The sequence below is a fragment of the Gasterosteus aculeatus genome, chromosome 17 (assembly GCF_964276395.1).
Source record: "Gasterosteus aculeatus chromosome 17, fGasAcu3.hap1.1, whole genome shotgun sequence".
Lineage (NCBI taxonomy): Eukaryota > Metazoa > Chordata > Actinopteri > Perciformes > Gasterosteidae > Gasterosteus > Gasterosteus aculeatus.
The window spans coordinates 7,225,220-7,241,183 of NC_135705.1; the positions used below are offsets into that span (position 1 = coordinate 7,225,220).

At 43.9% G+C, this 15,964-nt stretch overlaps 2 protein-coding genes and 1 long non-coding RNA gene across 6 annotated transcripts; 1 reads left to right on the forward strand and 2 right to left on the reverse strand.

Moving 5' to 3' along the window:
- The first annotated feature begins 625 nt into the window (after positions 1–625).
- On the forward strand, positions 626–6,671 carry slc45a1 (solute carrier family 45 member 1). 3 transcript variants are annotated; one of them, XM_040203552.2, is made up of 10 exons: positions 626–851; positions 1,440–1,880; positions 1,989–2,081; positions 2,393–2,617; positions 2,745–3,604; positions 3,709–3,862; positions 3,944–4,120; positions 4,246–4,451; positions 4,710–4,935; positions 5,998–6,671. In XM_040203552.2, the coding sequence occupies exons 2-10, from the start codon at positions 1,460–1,462 to the stop codon at positions 6,024–6,026; spliced, it is 2,391 nt and encodes a 796-aa protein (XP_040059486.2). In that variant the 5' UTR covers positions 626–851; positions 1,440–1,459; the 3' UTR covers positions 6,027–6,671. The 3 variants fall into 3 exon arrangements, with proteins under 3 accessions (XP_040059486.2, XP_040059487.2, XP_040059485.2); XM_040203553.2 differs by having other exon boundaries at positions 638–851; positions 4,710–4,832; XM_040203551.2 differs by having other exon boundaries at positions 638–851; positions 4,710–6,671.
- Positions 6,672–6,958: 287 nt separating this feature from the next.
- LOC120835052 (uncharacterized) lies at positions 6,959–10,107 on the reverse strand. The gene is made up of 5 exons (XM_040203554.2): positions 9,514–10,107; positions 8,732–8,890; positions 8,262–8,328; positions 7,977–8,059; positions 6,959–7,862 (listed from the first exon to the last, which is right to left on the reverse strand). Exons 1-5 carry the CDS (start codon positions 9,562–9,564, stop codon positions 7,791–7,793), a joined length of 432 nt encoding a protein of 143 aa, XP_040059488.1. The 5' UTR covers positions 9,565–10,107; the 3' UTR covers positions 6,959–7,790.
- A 1,559-nt stretch (positions 10,108–11,666) lies between these two features.
- Positions 11,667–14,976, reverse strand: LOC120835054 (uncharacterized). 2 transcript variants are annotated; one of them, XR_013453168.1, is made up of 3 exons: positions 14,729–14,976; positions 12,254–12,433; positions 11,667–11,824 (listed from the first exon to the last, which is right to left on the reverse strand). It is a non-coding gene; the product is annotated as an uncharacterized LOC120835054 (long non-coding RNA). The 2 variants fall into 2 exon arrangements; XR_013453167.1 differs by having other exon boundaries at positions 12,231–12,433.
- Positions 14,977–15,964: the final 988 nt, after the last annotated feature.

The window sequence follows — 15,964 nt, forward strand, 5'->3', positions numbered from 1 at the left end:
ATTTTAATTTTTCAATTTTTTAACAATGTATTCATCTTTCAAGTTTGGTCTTGAAGAAGCTGTATGGATGTAAAAGCATTTTATATTCCGTATACATGCAGCTTGTTTGTTTCTCCTTTCGCGCCCCACGATGTTCAGACATTCAAACTAACCATTTTAATGAATATCCCAGATTGCTTTGTCCCTCACATAATTATACTGTGAAATATTTGGGATATTTTAAACCATAAGGATTGACTATAATTTAAAATAAACGTTCGTACAATGTTTAGACAAACAACATAAAATTGGAACAATTGACTCACGTTTGAGGGGGAAAACAGATGAAAACCCGCTAATATCACGTATCATCTCCTTATTGTTCTGGAGACATTCCCCTCAATAAGTGAAGCACTGTGTTTTAGGTTTATAAGTTAAATATATATGCATGTATGTATCTGCATACATGTTTTTTTATCTGTGCTCCTTGAAACACAATCAATATTGAGCCAATAGACATAATTCACTATCATTATTATAATGCCACTTGGAGGACCAAATGTTCAAGTATGAATCGATGGACAGACGGTTGTTTTTTTCCTCACTGACTCCGCGGTGCTGAGATTGCAGGGAGGGACGTGACGTCACGGCAGGGACCGGGATGAAGAGGCGAAGGAGGAGATGAGAAGTGGGGGAAGGAGAAGGGACGGAGGAGAGAGCAAGGGGGATGACTGCGTGAAAAGGAAAAAAAAAAAACAGCAAAAAACCAAAACAACAATCATGACTCACGTGAATAATCCTTCGTTCTTTTATAAATCATAATGGTCTGTTCACCTTGTATGCCGCAATAAATGACGAGCCTCCCCGGTAAGGTAATTATTATCTTTCACCTTTCGATTTGCACGCCTCCGTCACCTTCCAACACAGTTGTGTCTATTGTGTGGACTTCGCAACAAGGACTCAATGTCAACAAGAACAAGGATAATAACGAGTATCATTTTATTAAAAAAGCTATCGATTGGCTACCTTTGCTACATTGTGGGTTGTACGTTCCTCAGCTGTTTAGTTTAACGATGAATGCATTGAAAGCCATCACCAGCGTCTTTCATTGTGCTCGATTTGAGCTTTCTTCATGAAATATTAAAATGGAAACAGCTTCACGCGAGCGGTGCCGCATACTGCCATGCTGGAGTCAGCCACGCCGAGCACATGGTATCTTTTGCGCACAACACTCACATGCGCATTGGTTGCGGTGCGTCGTACCCGTCGCCGCTGTGCCGTCGCGGCTGCCTCTGCAGTGTTCTCCCCGGTAGCCTTACACAATCACCAGCGGCACTAAGTTTACTCACACGGCCATCATGCTACATTATGACGATCTTGGATGACCTCTAATTAATCAAATCAACCCCCACGCAGGTCTGGTCTTGACAACGTGTGTCCCCCCCTTGTATGTGCTGCAGTGTAAACTGGCTTGAGAGAGATGTCATCTCCGGGCATGGGCACCCCCAGTGACCCCCTTTTGGCCAGTCCAGGAGGGAGGTTATCCACAGCTCAGGAAGGTCTCTGGAGGACCTCACTCTCCAAAACCTCCAGCTTCCCAACGTCCACCACCCGGCACCTCAGTCACCGAGCCAACAACTTCCAAAGACAGCCAAAGCGCAGGAAGCTGATAGGACCATCCCCACCTCCCCCGCCCAACACGCCCTGTCCCCTGGACCAGCTGGACCTCAGTGAGCTTCCCCCAAGGCGTACCTTCCAAGAGTTGCTCTTCAACGGCTGCGTCCTGTTTGGTATTGAATTCAGCTATGCCATGGAAACGGCTTATGTGACTCCCGTTCTCCTGCAGATGGGATTGCCGGATCAATTCTACAGCTTGGTTTGGTTTATTAGCCCCATTCTGGGTAAGTGAAGAGTGAAATAATATATGGGGGGATATGCGATACGTTATCTTGTGATTTTGAGTGGCAATGGCTTTGTGCAGTACTTCTGACCCTGTCTTTGGTTTGAAGGATTCCTCGTTCAGCCTCTCCTCGGAGCGTGGAGTGATCGTTGTACATCCAGGTTTGGGCGAAGGAGACCTTTCATTTTTGCCTTGGCTATAGGTAAGAAAAGTTATGTGCCCCTTTAATTACAATACCAAATGTCAATATGTATGTAGGTATACGTTTGGACAGTTAGGAGACTAAGAGAGACTGGTCCATTCTCATAAATTGTACTACACATGTTAAGACAGCCTGCCTTTTAGTCTAAATATAGTAACATAAAAACACAGGATTATCTGCTTATATTGTAACACGGCTTTTGTTTGATATTTCTCCCTTTTTTCCATACTTGGTAAATTGACCGTAAACTCTGAGGAGGGTAGGTTAACTTAGCAGGATCTCAGTGGAACTTTACTTTCCTCCCTCACAAGGGGCTCTCTTCGGTCTGACCCTGGTGCTGAACGGGCGGGACATTGGAGGTGCGCTGGCTGACACCGCGTCCAATCACAAGTGGGGAATTATCCTGACGGTGTGTGGCGTGGTCCTGATGGACTTCAGTGCAGATTCCGCCGACAACCCCAGCCATGCCTACATGATGGATGTGTGCAGCCCGGAGGACCAGGATCGGGGGCTGAACATCCACGCGCTACTCGCAGGTAAGAAAACCCAAACTCAGGGCGCCTTTATCATCACACATTGGAAGCTATAAGAGAAAAGAGACCTCAAATAAATCTTTAATACATTCCAACATATTTGCTTTTCTTTCTTAATCTTGCTTTGCAGGACTAGGAGGGGGATTTGGCTACATTGTGGGTGGCATCAACTGGGACCAGACACAATTTGGAAGGTCGATGGGAGGTCAACTGCGAGTCATATACATGTTCACGAGTATAACTTTGGTGTTCGCCACAGCCATGACTCTATTGAGTATCCCCGAACGGCGCCTACCAAAGAACAAAAACTCCAGCAAAGCTCACCTAAAAAGCCCCAGCCTCCCCCTTCCATTCTCTCCCCCTGTTCCCCCAGCGGGGGGGCTGGACGAGGAAGACGAGGACGGTCTCTACAGCTACAACTTCTCAAAGTCTCACCCATACCACTCTGATTCTCTTGCCCACTCTTGCAGTGCCAATGCGAGGCTGTGTGCCGGCCTCACCAGCCCCATATCGCCCCTGAGCCCCCTCACTCCCAAATATGGCAGCTTTATCAGTCGGGACAGCTCGCTCACGGGCATCAATGACTTTGCCTCTTCATTAGGAACCTCTTATATAGACAGTGTGCTCATAGACTGCTACACGGGTCAGCAGACGCCACAGGGCCCGGCCTCCTACACTGTGCACCTGGCTCCAGGGGACCCCGCTGCTCCTGACCAGTCCACGCAGGGAGCAGAGAGCCACCCACGGTCCCAGGCCGACGCCGCGTCTCAGCCGTCTGGCGTAGCTCAGGGTGCGGACGCGCCGCAGCCCGAGGTGGAAGCCCAATCTCAGGCCACAGCCGGGGCTCAGCCGGGAGCAGGATCACACCGGGACTCCTCCGCCGGCATCCTGAAGCGACCCCAAAGTCTTGCCCTAATGGAGGAACCCATCGCAACTCAGATCGTCGGGCTGGAGAACGGACGCAGGAGAACAGTGACCTTCAGTCAGCAGGTCCGGACACATATTTTGGAAATATTAGAAACTGTTTAGTCAGCTGAAGCCACCTGTGCACTTTTTAAAAAACACTGTGTCTTTGTTTTGTTTTTCGGATGAAGGTTGCAAACATTTTGCTGAACGGGGTGCGCTATGAGAGCGACCTGAGTGAGAACGTGGAGACGGGCGAATCGCAATTGTCAATAAGGCTGCTGTGTGTAGCCATCTACAGGATGCCCCCCTCCATGCGGAGTTTATGCACTAATCATTTCCTGGGTGAGAATTATCACTACTAAAAGCCTGCAGTGTGGTAACAAACTGTCCGGCTTGTATTTCATATTAATTGTCTCTTTCCAGGCTGGCTGTCTTTTGAAGGCATGCTGCTTTTCTACACTGACTTCATGGGGGAGGTTGTGTTTGAAGGAGACCCCAAAGCGCCCCATGACTCTGAGGCTTACCAGCGGTACAACGCTGGCGTTAGCATGGGCTGCTGGGGCATGTGCATCTATGCATTCAGCGCCGCGTTCTACTCAGGTGAGCGACGCTCGCAACCACGACATGCATGCATTGTGAGTGCAGAACGTGACATGATGTTGTCTTCCCTTTCCTCGGTAACCTTAACATCCGTCCCTCCACTTTGGTTTTTCTTTTACTTTCAGCCATATTGGAGAAACTGGAGGAGCGCTTCTCTCTTCGCACGCTCTATTTTTTTGCCTACCTGGCGTTTGGTTTGGGAACCGGCCTGGCCACACTATCCACCAACCTCTACGTGGTCCTCTCTCTGTGCGTCACCTACGGGGTGCTCTTCTCCTCTCTATGCACGCTGCCTTACTCTCTGCTGTGTGAATACTACCAGAGCCCTCAGGTCAGTATCTAGAAACGGAACTTCATGGTATTTTTATTACCTCAAAGCAGCCAGCAGTCTTAATTCAACCGTCAATTGCCTGTTGTAGCTGCATACAGTATATATATATATATATATATATATACAGAGAGAGAGAGAGAGCGAGAGACCACAAGCATGAGTGATATTGATCTTCACATCTAAATCTCAGACAGAATGCGTATAATATATGTCCCAAAACTACTTCTTACCCTTAAAATGTTTGCATGTGTTCCTCAGTTTTGTGGGACGTCAGAGGAAGGGACCAGACGAGGGATGGGGGTGGACATCTCTCTGCTCAGCTGCCAGTATTTCCTGGCACAAATCCTGGTCTCTGTGGCGATGGGACCTCTGACCTCACTGGTGGGTGGGGCCCAAGGAGTGATGTACTTTTCGAGCCTGATGTCTTTCGTGGGCTGCGTGTACTCCTCTCTCTGCGTGGTGTACCAGCTGCCCCCCCCTGAGGGTGAGCCCCCCGATAGCGAGACCCAGCCACTGTTGGTCCACATTTAGAAAAGTCTCTTAGTTTGATTTACCTCACACGCACACACACACACACACACACACACACAGAAGCAGTCTCAGCGGGCATGCGCTCTCACGCTGTTGCTTAGTCTCTGAGTACGTTGACCTTCACACCAGGCGGAGGGACAAAATCACTGCACAGACGGATGCGTTTTGTACAGCACAGTTCCATAGTTTGTTTCACGCCAATCGGCACCGCTCTGCTAGACAGACAGACAGGCAGACAGACACACATTGGCCACTGCTCTAAGAGGTGTGTACATGACTAGTGTGTTCATATAGTGTGTTCCATCCATTCCTTTCCTAACTTTTGCAAACGATAGTGTACCCCTTTGAATGCAGTGTGGGATAAATGGATGTGAGAGAGAGAGTGAGGGACCTCTTTGAGAATAGGAAAGCCTGAGCTGTTCATCTGTCTGATTCTTTGCTGTAAAATCTTGCATGATATTTTCTTGCTTGTTTGTGTATAGAAATGTTGATCACTACGTACAAGCTAACCACAGCTCCCCTCCTTCTTTTTCTTCCTTTCATCAGTTGCCTAACGTCTGCATGAGCTGCGATGTAATCTCTCAAAGTCCTTTCTTTCTTTATTGTTTCGCTCGGCCGTACGGCCAAGGGAATGTCTACCTGCCTTTTTCTCTGAGTTGGAATATTAGCATCACACCGTAAGCAGGTTTTATCTGACTAAAGGAATGTGCTGCCATTCACAAACTTCAGATATTCTAGAAGCTGAACTAAATCACTAACGGTCTTGTAGAGCTTCACGTAGTTTGCATTTTAACAGCGAAAAAGCAATCATTATGAGACTTACCGGTGTGGTTGACTCTCAATCAAGCCCAAAGTATGCGTGCAACGCAAATTAAGATCTTAATCAGCAGAGAGCCCCGACAAATAAGATGCCACACCAGGCAAATTGTGTGCGTGCCCCTACCAAGCCGCGAGCTGTCACCACTCCCCCCGGCCATGCCATTGTAATAATGACAGTGATTCTTGTCATTGTCAGGAAGAGGCGAAGTTGAAACTGGGGTGTGAATCTGCATTCAGTCGGAACCTGAAAAAAACGGAAGAACAGCAAACAGGGAGAAGACTCATGTGAACAATGGGTAACCCTGACGGTGGACGACATTGAAGGAAAAAACTGTGGGGGGGGGGGGGGGGGGGCGTAGAGCCAGCAGCAAGTGCTTTCGGTCATCTCTAATGCTTGAGGTAGTAGGCATCTGCTGCACTCCGCGTGGCCCATCAACTCAATGTAGTCATTATCTTACTTTTGTTAGCCAGCTTCATCGGCGGAATGTTTTTCTTGTACATCGGTTGTGCCAGAGCAAACAGTATGCTTCGTTGGCCTCACTGCGTCCGACTCCTGGGCTTCAACAAAAAGGTTAACGCAAGTATTTAACCTGTTTTAAGCCTACAATTGTGATAAGTTTCATTGACTGGCGCGTACGGAAACCCAGTCTTAATTGCTCCCTCAGCAGAATGTCGATACTTGCCTCCAGGACCGAATGGATGCACACCCTGCTAACGTTTATGAGGAAACAGTAACTGTATGGGTCATGCTATTGAATCTTGCTTGAGAAAAAAGGTTATATGGGACACTATTGCTCGATATTAGCAGCATTACTGTAAAAGCTACTTTAATTCAGGGTAGTTGGAACTAAAAGATCATTTTGCCACTTTGAACTGTGTCGATTGTTTTTCCACTGATAACCATAACAGCCATTTCCGGTTCCCACTCCAGCCTTCACAGAAATGATGTGCTATCTTTAAGTAGCCCACATGGGGGAGCCAGGAGACCAGACTAATCCATTCTGTGCCCCCTTTTCCATTATCAAGTGAATTAGATTATTCCTGCATCCAAGCCAGCCATTTTCCATGATAAGAAAAACTGGGTCAAGTGACATCATCTGCATTTAAAAAGATGTGTTTTAAGCATTAATAAGTAACATACACAAAAAACAAAGATCTTAAGTAAAAAGACAATTTATTTGATAATCAGAATATACAAAGCAGTGGCTGGAGTAACCGAATGTCATTCTGGTTCGGAAAAGGGCAGTCTTGCAAACAAAACTGGGCTACACAGCCATAACATAAAACTTGTTGAACTTGTAAGAAAAACAAAGTATAAATGGTACAAACTTGCGTGGAATGCATACAGAACAAATGACCAAAGCTTTAAGATTTAAGAGGGGTTAATTAACATTGCAAAATCCTGCCTCCATAAAACAAGGTCAAGCAGTCATATCATGGAGGCGCAAGACAGGACCCCTTTATCCATTTGCACCATCTGTTGTGTTAACAGGGCCGCCAAGCAACGGATTAACAAGCAGCTCAACACACAAAAAAATGATGCCTCAACTTATAATGCTAACAACTGTCCATTAGCCCCTGCTTAAAACTTATCTTTGGTCCTGAAGTGAATCTGAGAGGTCAACATGAGCAATGGAGAGTTGAGCAGCTGCCTGTAGGAATGAATTCACCCGGTCACCACCGACATAATAGAGATTGCGCTTCTAACATACCTATATAAAACCTCAAGAAATGGAAATAAAATGATCTCATGGTGTGGCCCAATTTGTACAAGTAAAAAAAAAGCTCATTTTAAAGACCAATAAATAACATTTCATAAAAAAAAAAAGGATGCCGGGCCACTATGTTTAAGGACTCCAGTGCAATGTGATAAACATGGGAGCGAGCAAAAAGAAGTATGTCTCAAAAGGTACAGAAAGCACAAGCTCTACAACACGATGTTGACCAGGCTGGTTGGACAGTGCTGCAAATAAGTAGCAGAGCGGGGACCTAAGCCTCCACTTCTGCCTCTTTTGAATCTCCATTTTCCTCTGTCTTCTGCTTTTTTGTCTCCACCTTTTCCTATTAAAAAAAGAGAAATATATTATATTTTAAGCATTAGCGATGGGTGAAATTCAGATAAGCTTTTAAAACACTTCATTATAACGGGTATTTTTCAGCCTGGTGACAACCCACCTCCTCCTCCTCCTCTTCTTCTACTGCACGCTTCACGGGTTGTGCATCGGTCTCCTCAGCAGGGGGCGCCACCTCCGCCTCTCCTGTAAGCAGTTTGTCATTTTAGAAAACACATTTCCTGACCGAGTAGAATAAAGACAGAATTCTTGTTAAAACTGAATCTTGACCATAAGGCCACGCAAGGATGTGAATTTTGTGACACAAATCCAAAGCAACAAAATTAGACTTTTAAAATGTCGCTGCAAGTATATTCTTGGAAACAGTGAGTGATATACGTGAACATACCATCATCTCCATTCTTGTGTTTCTCCTCTGCCTTTTTTTCCACTTTTTCACTGTGATCTGCACCATTCTAGATTTAGAGAGGGAGATGTCAGTCCAAGAAATCAGCAAAATTCTGAATTGAGCTTTTATTAGATGAGCAATGTTTGACAGAAAAAATAAATAAATAAGACAAATCCAGCATATTTGAAATAATCCTCCCAGCGTCCTATGCGTACAGACCCCCCTGGGGAAACTTAAAAAAAAGAGGGGCATGTGTGTGGAGCTCTCACTCCCCAGAGGATTAGCTACAAGCTAAAACTAGGGACGCCAATGGAAACGTCTACAGGCCGGCTAGCCAACATCTGTGCCATTTAACAACGCAAACAAAGCGCTGCGTGGGGAGCAGTTGAACAGGAAGGGGAGGCGGGCGCAGCGACACCTGCATGATGAGGGCCGCTAAGACAAAAGGCTGGTCCTCGTCTCCAACTCACTGTGCCATTGGCAGGTGCGTCCCCGTTGTCGGTCTTCTTCTCCACCTCCTCCTCCTTCGCCTCCTCCTTCTTCTCCCCCTCCTTCGGTTTCTCCCCCTCCTCCTTGTTCTGTTTCTCCCCCTCCTCCTTCAGGGTCGCTTCTTTCTTCTCTTTCAGCTCCTACAAAATAAAAGCACGGGCTTTTGATCAACGTGACTATTCGGCGAAAAGACTTTATTCTGAAGTGCCACGCGTTCCTAACCGCGTCTGGTTTAAAACGAGAAAGCTGGTTCTCCACACACGAGATAAAGTTTAATTCAAAAGAAAGACCACGTTGCGCCGAATTAGTGGTCAACGTTCACCACGACCCGTTAGCGCAGCGTTAAGGAGGCTGTGTCTTCCCGCCCACAGCGGCAGCTCCGCTCCAAGAGCTCCGGCTTCTCCCGCACCGCTTTGTCTGCTTATCAAGACATTTTAGCGAACCACATCACATCTCGCGTACGATATTTATCTGTACACGCCGCAGGTCACCGCTTCGGTGAATGGTTGTCGACGAGTTTACACATTTAAGGCACGTTTAATTTAAAAAAAGGTAATTTCACATTTTTTTCACCCGGTTACTGGTCAACTTAAAATGTAAAGTTAAACGGTGACGTTTAAGTGCTGCGGCCGCTTACGGCTGTCGAACCCCGAGTGTGCAACGCCAATTTTGGATATAAATAATACAACAACTTAGAAAAGTTCAACAAAAAAAATCTTTTAACACGACAGTTCAACCGAAAGAAAAACGGAATGAAACGCACCTTGGCTGTAACCTCTGCAGTTGCGGTTTTTTCAATAGCTGTGTCGGCCATGGCTGATTTTCAAAATTAATTTAGATAATTATATTCCTGTTAAGAAAAATATATATTTTGTATTTCTTGGCTCTTTGCCTTCGTGTGGGTAGTCCAAAGGCGCTGAGAGAGAAATGATGTCTGCCTGTCTCCGCTTTTCTCTCGAGCCCGTTGAAAATCCTCTCTTGTTGGAGACAGACACACAATTGGACAATGTCTGCAGGCATGGCATTTGATAGGAGGGATATCCTGTCAATCATTATGTAGTAGCCCGCCTACTCGCCAGCTCCTCGTTGATTGGCCAATTGTATTAAAGCTCCGAAATAAGGTATAAGACTTCGTTTTTCCTGCCACACACCAGTTTTGCGTTTGATATTTGTTTCTAAAATTTAACAATGAAAATGTAGGTGGTCGCTTTTTCAAAGTAGTGATAAACCACGAAAGTCTACTGCCAGCTGAATATCGAATCAAGTAAAGGGAGTGAAAAAGTTTCTAAACATGTGCCGACGAACGGCGTCTTTTGTCTTAGCGCCCTTTCTCTGCAGAGACGGGGTATCAAATTACAAGCAGAAAAGAATAATGTGACGATTTGAAAACACTACGGCCACTCCTCCTTTCTATATTTAACACATGTAAAAAAACGTGTTCCTGCTTAAACGTGCTTACACTTTCACTGTTTTACAAACCTGGTCAATGGAGAACCGGTAACAATTTAATTTGCTCAGTCAACACGTAATGAAGCAATTACTTTATTTATCATAAAATACCCCAAAGAAAACATAGCTGCCTTAGAAAAAACGCGTTAATTCCCTTACAAATTGGAATGTATTAAAATACTAAAATAGGCAATGAAAAATTATTTAATATCAGTATACATTAAAAATTTAATTCATATAACTGTGTCCTTCTGAAGTATGTGTCATTGGAATAAAATTAGTTATTAATATTAATTATCTGTTTGAGGCAATATCTGAAACGAAGAAAAGGGGGAAAAAACAATATATCACACACTGGCTGAGATCAGGCTAAGCAATAAGTAATGTTGCTCTCAAATTTGTGAGTATCAGAGACAGCATTGGGGTGATGTGTTGTACAGTAAGTGTGTGTAGCTACAACTTTAGCTTCTTAACTTTCTTTTGCAAGGCACTTGCTCATCCGACTGTTAAACCAGAGGAAGTGGTAACACTCACAATCTTGTGGGTCCTAACTCTGAAATTCAAGCCTCCGGATGGTCAGTCCCTCAATAAAAATGAATAGTTTTTTTTATCACAAAATGTATCTTTTTTATGATACTCTGGCTTACAAATGGAATTTCAAAGGTTTCCGCGTAATCTTTATTTGCCACGCCTGTTATTGTTTTCAACCCACCCACACATATATCATTAAACCTCTACCTGCAGTTATCAGATAGTTGTCAGAGCAACAGAGTAATTTCCACTTGCAGGACTCTAGTTTACAAAACATACTTGAGTGTTCCAGATAATGGATGGATTTCAAATACTTCTAGACAGCCTGTCTGCTGTTTGTGTCCTCAACTAGCCCCAACAAACCCATTAAATATATCTTGACACAAGTATTTTTTGGGCTTGTCCTTAACCGCCTCACTCATCCTGTATGCCAGTATTCAAGCGGCTGTAGCCTGCAGGCCCCATTTGGTAATTCACCTCACATTCAGCTGAAATATTATCATGAAGGCTGTAATTACAGAGATCAAAGGGTTCTGTGTCACTGTGCAGCTGGTTACTTTGAGATGTGTGTTATGCCTGATATAAAGGAGTTCTTTTGTTTTGACTCAATCTATATTTCTAACATAACCGTATTAAGGACATATTCTAATATTGCAAATATACATGTATGAATATTTACATATATATATATATATATTTTTTAATATATATATATATATATATATATATATATATATATATATAAAACAACCAGAGTCTTTACCACACATATATATATGTATATATATATATATATATATATATATATATATATATATATATATATATATATATATATATATATATATATATATATTGGTTGTATATCATCTGGCTGAAAATATACACAAAGTAGTCTTTTAAGACAAAAACTTAAGGCAAGGCAAGAACTGGGCATGACGTGTAATATCCTTTTATTTGAGGAATAAAGACCATGTGGAGACTACAGAGCACTGAGGCGGACATCCACAATGTAATGTTCTCAGTAGATCCAGGGGAGGAACAGAAGAGCGGACTCAAAGCAGCAGCAGGCATTACTCACTCTTTTTCTGTAACTGGAAAATGGGAGCAATCAGTGGGAGAGTGTTTGTGAGATCATTTCCTGTCCGCTTTTTTTTCTTATTTGCCCAACTCAACATGTTTCCATGTGTATCTATCAGCCTATTTCACTGTGCAGGTAAGTAACTGTTGCAGCTAACCGGGTTGTAAAATATATTTAATTCATGTGGGCACTTTTTTCAAACTTCTCATTTTCCCACAACCGTCTTTACCACACTTTCCACAAGTAGGAACAGGAGACCTGTTTTGAAGTTGTTCAAAATTATGGAAAAACATAAAGCAGTGCTGTATGAGAGAAAGACGTCTTTGTTTTTGCAATATAATATGTTTGACAGTAAATCAAGTGTTTTGCATTAGTTCCAGGATATAGGATGGGAAGTGCAACACAATAATTTCACTTACTTTCTTCAGGACAAAGGACTGACCTGAGTTGTGGAATGTCAGTGCTGCAGGGGTAAGAGGGCCCATGAAAGAGCATAGGGGTCTGGATTAGGCGGGGGAGGGGTCCCTATAATTGGACACATTGGTGGAGGGCAAACTGAGCTCTTTTGTTTTGAACAGCAGTGTCCTGCATGGTCTGCCTGGCTTTCTTGGCCTTTGAGGTCCTGCAGAGTACAGGACAACATGAAGTTAACTTCTCAGTGGCACGCTTTCCTTCAAATGCACAGTGATGGAGAAAGTTATTGATCTATAATTAACACGATTAAGTACAGTCATTGTGGACCATAATGGCAACATGTGCACTATTAGTGCTGCCACAAGACCCCCAGAGGTCATTCTGTATTTTCAAATAAGAAACTTATCAACCAGGAGTCACATATCCAATAACATATCTGTAAATTATCAAAGTTATTCAATGCTTTCACTGAAAAAATAATGGCTTTCGAAGGAATATTCTTTTTAAATGTCTTTATGGTTGAAAGAAAACGAAATAAAACAACAGCACGACTATGATAATAATACAAATACTAAACAGTAAATTAAGAAATGACTCCAACGATGTATAAGGGGGTATATAAAAATATATTAAATATTTACATTGCAGGGGTCGCATTTCACAGTTACACTGGGGCTATTACGTCACTGCAGCAGCCATTTAGGATTCTACTGAATAATGGGAGAGAAACAAAACTACCTCTACAAACAAATGTTTCAACAAAATGTCAAAATTAAAAACAAATGCAAAGTAAGAATACAACCCAAAACATTAAACGTTGAACATGAAATAATAAGATGCTTAACTGTGGTCTTAAAAAACACACAAAAGGTAAACCAAAGCTCCCCAGATTCAGGGTGCCAAGAGATACTGAAATCATGTGGTTTTCTTGTCAATATCAGACATGTAAAGGTCTACTGGTCTGTCACTCTTGCAAATAAGTCCAAAAGGATGTGCATTGTCTCCCTCCCTGTTTGCTGGATCCCATGTTGGAGCTGAAGCCTCGACACGTTGCTCCGTTCACATTCGGTTTTGGGGTCACATTACGAACCGTGGGGCTGATAAGAGGGCTTGAACCAAAAAAAAACAGGCCATTTGGCTGTTCATCTTTACTTTGACCCTGACCTAAAAGTAGTAGTAGTAGTAACAACGAGAACACATGCAGCTGAAACCTTGAAAAACCTCAAACTACAGACTGAATGGAGCCTCCCTCTGAAGGACCGGAAAAAGGTCCCCAAACAGACTCGGGACGCTTCCCCAGAGACTACATCTCCCAGCTGGCCTGTGAGCGCTTGGGGGAGGTGTTGGAAGGAACTGCTGGGGAAAAGGTCACCTGGGTGACTAGTGACTGTGTTACCACAGCTACTATGACTCAATGAGCAAAACTTTGTTATTATATAAATTCAAGAAATGCACTGTGGATGCTGCTTTTTTGTTTCTGTTTGTCACGCGCTTGTTGTGTTTCAAATCGGCTACATCGGAATTTTGTTCTGCACCCCTTTGTTTCAATGACCATACATTATTCTTAAATCCTTGAATATACCAGATGTGCACACATACAATATAAAATAGGGTTAGGTTTCATAAATCTAATTAGCAAACAAGCTTTGAAGAGTAGCTTCTGTTTCCTCTTTGCACTGCTGAAGTTCTCCTGGACTACCTTATTTATTTCACCTCCTACAGCTCCACCCTTGTAACTGCCTTGCCAGAGAAGTGGAAATTTCCAGTAATTCCTTCTGCTTTGCAAGACATGCTCCTCCTCCTTCTGTTTTCCCGCCTTTCGGTCTACCTGCTCCTTCCTGCTTCACTGCCCAAGACCCCGCAGCCCCTCTGCTGCTGAGCCTCGTGGCAAAAACCTCCCATTTATCACTTAGACAAAACACAACATGTTTTTACCCTTCTGGCTCTATTTCTTCTCAATAAATGTATCCATGTTGGCCCTGAGCCTTCTGAGAGACATGCCTAGATGTTTGTTTACTAGGAAAATGAAGCTTATCCACAGAATTACCATGAAAGGGTGAGCTATAAGAGTAAGAATTGCGCTCGCTCTTGAATGATGAAAGGTTGGACCGGGAGCACAGAACAGATGGCGGATTTGCATTTCTATTTCTCTGGCTGATCTGATATTCCACAGCCTGGTTTCAGACATTCTCCAAAGATTGTCGTCAAATCTCACACCAAGAATCGAGACATGCAATGAGCTCAAGAGATCACAGAGAAGGCCCCGATGAAGTCTTTTGGAAACAAAGTGATATCTGTTATTGTGTTTAGAGCCTGGGAGTCCAGGCTATCTCAACGCTACATCTGTGGGTTTTCAGAACTTCCTCTTATTTCAAGACCACAATACAACCGTGTGCACATGAGAAACCCTGATGCTTGCTCGGGAATTATTTGAGATAAAACATAAATAAAGCCAGCTGCAGTGGAGAAGTTTGAGTGTGTTGATGGCATGAGGCACACTGACCTTAGACCCATTGTGAAGCACCAACAAAGAGCCATCTGCACAGCAACCAAAGCTGAGACGAGGGACTCGCACACAGGGGGGATCGAGGGGTGGGAGGGACACAGAGACCTGGGGGTGGGGGGTGGTTGTAAAAAAAAAAAGGAAACAAATCAGTAATCAAGAAATATTTGAATGGGACCTGATCGGCTGGATCATGTCTGAAACATGAAAGCAGTCGATGCTCAACGCGTCGGAGGTTTGTGCACAAAGAAAACAGGAAGCTGCGCACCATATCAGCTCAGAGAGTGTATGGATCGCTCCACTTCTGGTAAAGTGGAGGACGAGAGCCGCCGGCCTAATCACTCAAAACCACATTTCCTGCCTCCTGCGTGGTGAGATGAAGGCAGCCGAGGCCTTTCAAGGTTAATATTTAACACTAACCTGTATCTCACACAAGGCGGGTACCTCATTACGTCGAGCAGAAACACACCGTTCTGAATTGTAACACGATATTCTAGAGGGCTCGTGTTTTGGGGATGTGAGCAGATTTTTACAGTGCAACCAAAATTGTTTCTCTTTTGTGTGGGGTGCATTTCAAAATGGTGTAAAACAAGACAAAATGGTGGCAGGGGCATCTGTAAAAATCAAAAATGTTTCACAGGTAAGACATGAGAGTCAGGATTGCTTAGCAACAGCAGTAAAAGATTCTTGCAGGCAGTCTGGTAACACAGAAACTCATCCTGCTGCCACCCAGTGGTGCACTAATAGCACAAGCTAGGGAGGAACCGCCACCGAAAATGATCAAAGGCTCACTTCTCTAACGCCTGTGTGCAGTTTAATAAAATATCTAGAATTACCTGCGAGGTGTTAACCTGATAATTGAAGAAGGACATTATGTGAAAAAAGTGATATCCCGTTCGAAAATATCCTCAGCAACTTGATTGGCTGGAAAATGCACCAGCTCTCATGTTGCTAAGCAACGTACGTGGAAGAGTGGATTTGCGGGTGGGAGGGTGTCAGAGTTGTAAGAGGGGGTGGGGGTGTTCGTCATGAGGAGGGAACATTGTGGGTGCAGCAGGCAGACTGGCTGGGGAAATACCTGGCAACATTCCCAAATAAACAAACAAGAGAGAGAGAGGAGGACAGAGTGAGAGACATGGGACAGGGGGATTTCTGGGGTCCAGATAACAGTCTTGTTTGAGATAAAGAGAACAAGGCATTTTATAAATGCTTGTTCCCAAAGCAGAACAAGACTAT